This window comes from Aplysia californica, unplaced genomic scaffold (genome assembly GCF_000002075.1).
Source record: "Aplysia californica isolate F4 #8 unplaced genomic scaffold, AplCal3.0 scaffold01124, whole genome shotgun sequence".
In the NCBI taxonomy this organism is placed as follows: Eukaryota; Metazoa; Mollusca; class Gastropoda; order Aplysiida; family Aplysiidae; genus Aplysia; species Aplysia californica.
The window spans coordinates 135,195-138,798 of NW_004798394.1; the positions used below are offsets into that span (position 1 = coordinate 135,195).

Genomic DNA, 3,604 nt, shown 5'->3' on the forward strand with positions numbered 1-3,604 from the left:
CATTTTTGTGTGTGCGTGTGTTTTGGGGGGGGGGGGGGGGGGGGGCTACACGGGGGGTGTATCTCTTTTATTTCGTTGCCTTATTTAGTTCTCCAAAGTTCAGTTAAGGCCACGAGGCCTTATTTTTGACTGATAAAAACTTGTTCTGCTCATGTGGACAGATATCTCAAGGTTCCAGGCTGTGATTTCTTTATGGGCCGTGTGGGGTTAGACAAATGCCTCCTGTATAAAAACAAGGCTTTGGGTTAGTAGACGCACTGCTTGTGCTGTCTTATCATACGTGACGTATTGCTGGCGCGATCGTCCCTGGCTCAGTGCAAAAACACATTGTAATATGTAGCTACCAAAGCGATGTGTGATCCACATCGTCGACTCCCTACAGTTGCTACTACATCATGTGTTACCGCTGTCTGGCCTGGTGAAATCTGGACGTTGATTTGATGTTGCCTCCAGCTCTGCTTCTTAACAACTCTGCGTTTTTTAAACCACGAGTGGGGATAAACCCATATTTTTTTCATTGAGTTGCAAGTGCCGTAAAACTCTTACTAAAACTAAAAGTCAAAATCAAAAACAAAAGTAATGCACGTGATTTAAGAAACTAAATTAATGTATGACTGCCGATGGATCTAAAATTTGTGATTAGCGATGTACCCATTAATGGAACTATCACCAGACTCCTGACGTCAAACGCCAAAAGCACTATCAGATCAGAGATATGAAGTCTGATCAGCAGCCAGAAGAACACTTGCTGAGACATCTAACTGTTACATAAACGATTTATTAAATAAGGCGTTAAGGTAAACAGACGAGTTTGTGGATGAGTGTCACGAGTAAAGACTCCCGCCTCTTCCTTGTCTCTCTGTTGTCAATCTGTTGGAATAGAAATCATTAAGTAGATGCGATTCCATTGACTGGTTACCAAAGTGTTACCGCCCCCACCCCCTTTTTCCTCCTTCCATTGTCAGTAACAGCAAGGAAAGGGTTACAAGTTCTCTGATATAGTAGTTGCTGAAAAACGATAACCTCACTACCGGCGTCTGTGGTTTGGCGGAAATGCGCCTCGCTGTCCCAAGCAGAAGACCCGGGGTCGATTCTCGTGTTGGGAGAATTGGTATCGTAAAACACCTGCACTAAAATTATAAAATATTGTAAAACTCTGGTGTGTGCATTTGAAGATTATTTTTAACCCTTGAGTCCTATTATCGCCCACCGTCCTCCTGTGGGGGAACACCGTTGGCTCATTGATTTATGTTCGTCGCTTATCTTAGTCTCGAACAAAGTACAGCCCCCCCCCCCCCCCTAGTGTTGTTTGCCGACTCAACAATGCGTCTTAGCACTGGTTTTCAAGGCCGAAAGAATAAAACAATATGACAAAAAACAACGTCGCTCATTTGTAATACCCCCTCACCCCCTCCCCCTTTTCCCTTTCTTCTTCCATATCAAACGCCTCCTCGCTGTGTGCCGTATGACGGAAAAAAAGTATAGAAAAAGACATAGTGTTACTCAAATTTAGCCTCGTCTTTTGATAATCCCGTTTATCTGACCAAGAGGAAAGTCTGTAGGAGTAAGAGGCGAGGCGATGGTTTTGAGGTAAAGCACAAATTGAGTTACTTTGTTCGATAGGGTATCGGACCAAACAGGTAAACGTTGCCAGAGGAAGGGGAGAAAAAGAGAGCTTAGGCGTGTAATACCTCTTCTGAGAGAAAGGCGACAGATTTTGAGATTGTACACACATTGAGTTACTTAATTTGATAACGTGTCTGACAAGATGGGTAAAAGTCTATGTGCATGAGAGGAGAGCTGACGCTGTTGTGGACAGTTTCCTTAGTACAACAGTAGAACCCAGCGAAGAGAAGGGACTGGCTGGTCTGGTTTGTCTCCTACCAAGTTTTCAAATTAGAAATTTCTGTTTTGACAGTTTTTTGTTGCCACAGTTTGCCAGCAGCGTGCCCCACCAACGTCTTTAGCCAAGGCTGAGGATATTTAAGTTAACAGCCGAGAGAAGAAAAATTGTTTTGTCTCTTTGGCTACTTCACGTCATGTCGTTCTTTGATTGTTTTCCTGAACAGAAAGAGAGAGATTTGGAGCTCGCAGCGCGCATTGGTCAGACTCTCTTGTCTAAGAACAAAGACCTTTCTTCACGCACTGAGACGCTAGAGGAGCAGCTCGTCAATGCCAATGACAAAGTGAGTTGTTGTTTGTTTGTTTGCTTGTTTGTGTGTTAATTTTTGTATGTGTATGTGTGTGTGTGAGTAAGTGTCTGTGTGTGTGTCTGTCTGTCTGTGTGTGTGTGTGTGTGTGTGTGTGTGTGTGTGTGTGTGTGTGTGCGTGCGTGTATGTGTGTGTACATATTATTGCTGAGCTTAAACATCTTTCTGGAATTTGGATTGGATTTTTGAAAAAAACAAACAATTTGTTCCTTCCATGACCGTGACAGAACAAAATAAATAGGACATAATTGTAGCTAGCTTAACTGCTGTCAAATTGGAATCCTGTCTGCTGGAAAAAAATCGTTTGCATCTGTGTCAAACCTCAGGAACAAATGATCAGGACGTATTGATTTTGTGGTGACTTGATGTCTTTGAACTTAGCTTATTTTGAGAGTGTTCTTGAGTTTCCATTTCTTGGGAGATACTAAAATAAATAACAATGCTGAACATCCCTCCCCCAACATATCACGATTATAGAAAATAAAAAGATGTTATCACTTCCGCATCGACACATTATAGATCAGTTAGGAGAGGAGCTTCGATCGTGCCTGTCAGGGCCAACAATCCTAGCTGAGACGGATACAACGTACCAGAGAAAAAACGAGATACTCAGTTCAAAATTGGTCGTTTTAAAGGACAAGCGGGCTAACCTAGATTTCGGGGGTTTCCAGAAATCTTGACCTACACCAAAGGTGGGCATTGTCCTACCTTTAGGAGAAGTTTGGTTGCATTGGTGTGTATATTTGTTTGGTTATAGAGAAAAGTATCCTTGTCTTTTAAAGAAACTGAACAAGGGTCAAAAAGTTTTCCTTCGATTTTCTCAAAACAGCATTTTTCGGGATAGCCCCTTGGTGCTTAAAAGAGACCAATTGTCTCCTCTCGTCTCGGAAATCGAACTCGGGTGATCTCCTTTCAAAGACGAAGGGCCTACCCCTACACCACAGACGCCTGTTTCCACTATGTTCAAGAAGATCTACAACTGGGTTGGTAAGTGACTTACCAATTGTTGTGAGTTTAAAAGAAAAAGTGTTAGAAATAGATTGCATATAAGTGAACGTACACTGCAAACTTTTAACCTACAAGCTCTAACTCACAGTTTTTGTAAATCATAATATACAATTTTGATAATCATTTACTGTACTGAGTGAAACGCTTTTATCCTTAATTGGTAATTTTTTTCTTTAGGAAATGAGTTGGACCAAGGTACGATGGGGTGGGTTGAGCGAGGTTTTAAAGGGGCTGAGGTGAGTTGGGGGAAGACTGGGTCTAGATAAATAAAAATGAATGGGTCGCATGGCCTCTGATCCATTTCTAAGAATCCATGAAACGTCTGATTAATGACGTAGAAAAAGAGCACATTAACGCTCGTTAGAATACCCCCCCCCCCAACAAAT

The 3,604-nt window shown here is 42.2% G+C and overlaps 1 protein-coding gene across 2 annotated transcripts in view; it reads left to right on the forward strand.

Annotated features, from left to right (window-relative positions):
• Positions 1–3,604, forward strand: part of LOC101863557 — a 35,645-nt gene that overhangs the window by 13,742 nt on the left and 18,299 nt on the right. For both annotated transcript variants that reach the window (XM_005111796.3, XM_035973310.1), the window contains one exon: positions 2,070–2,186. In XM_005111796.3, coding sequence (XP_005111853.1) covers positions 2,070–2,186 — 117 coding nt within the window. The remainder of the gene's footprint in view (positions 1–2,069; positions 2,187–3,604) is intronic.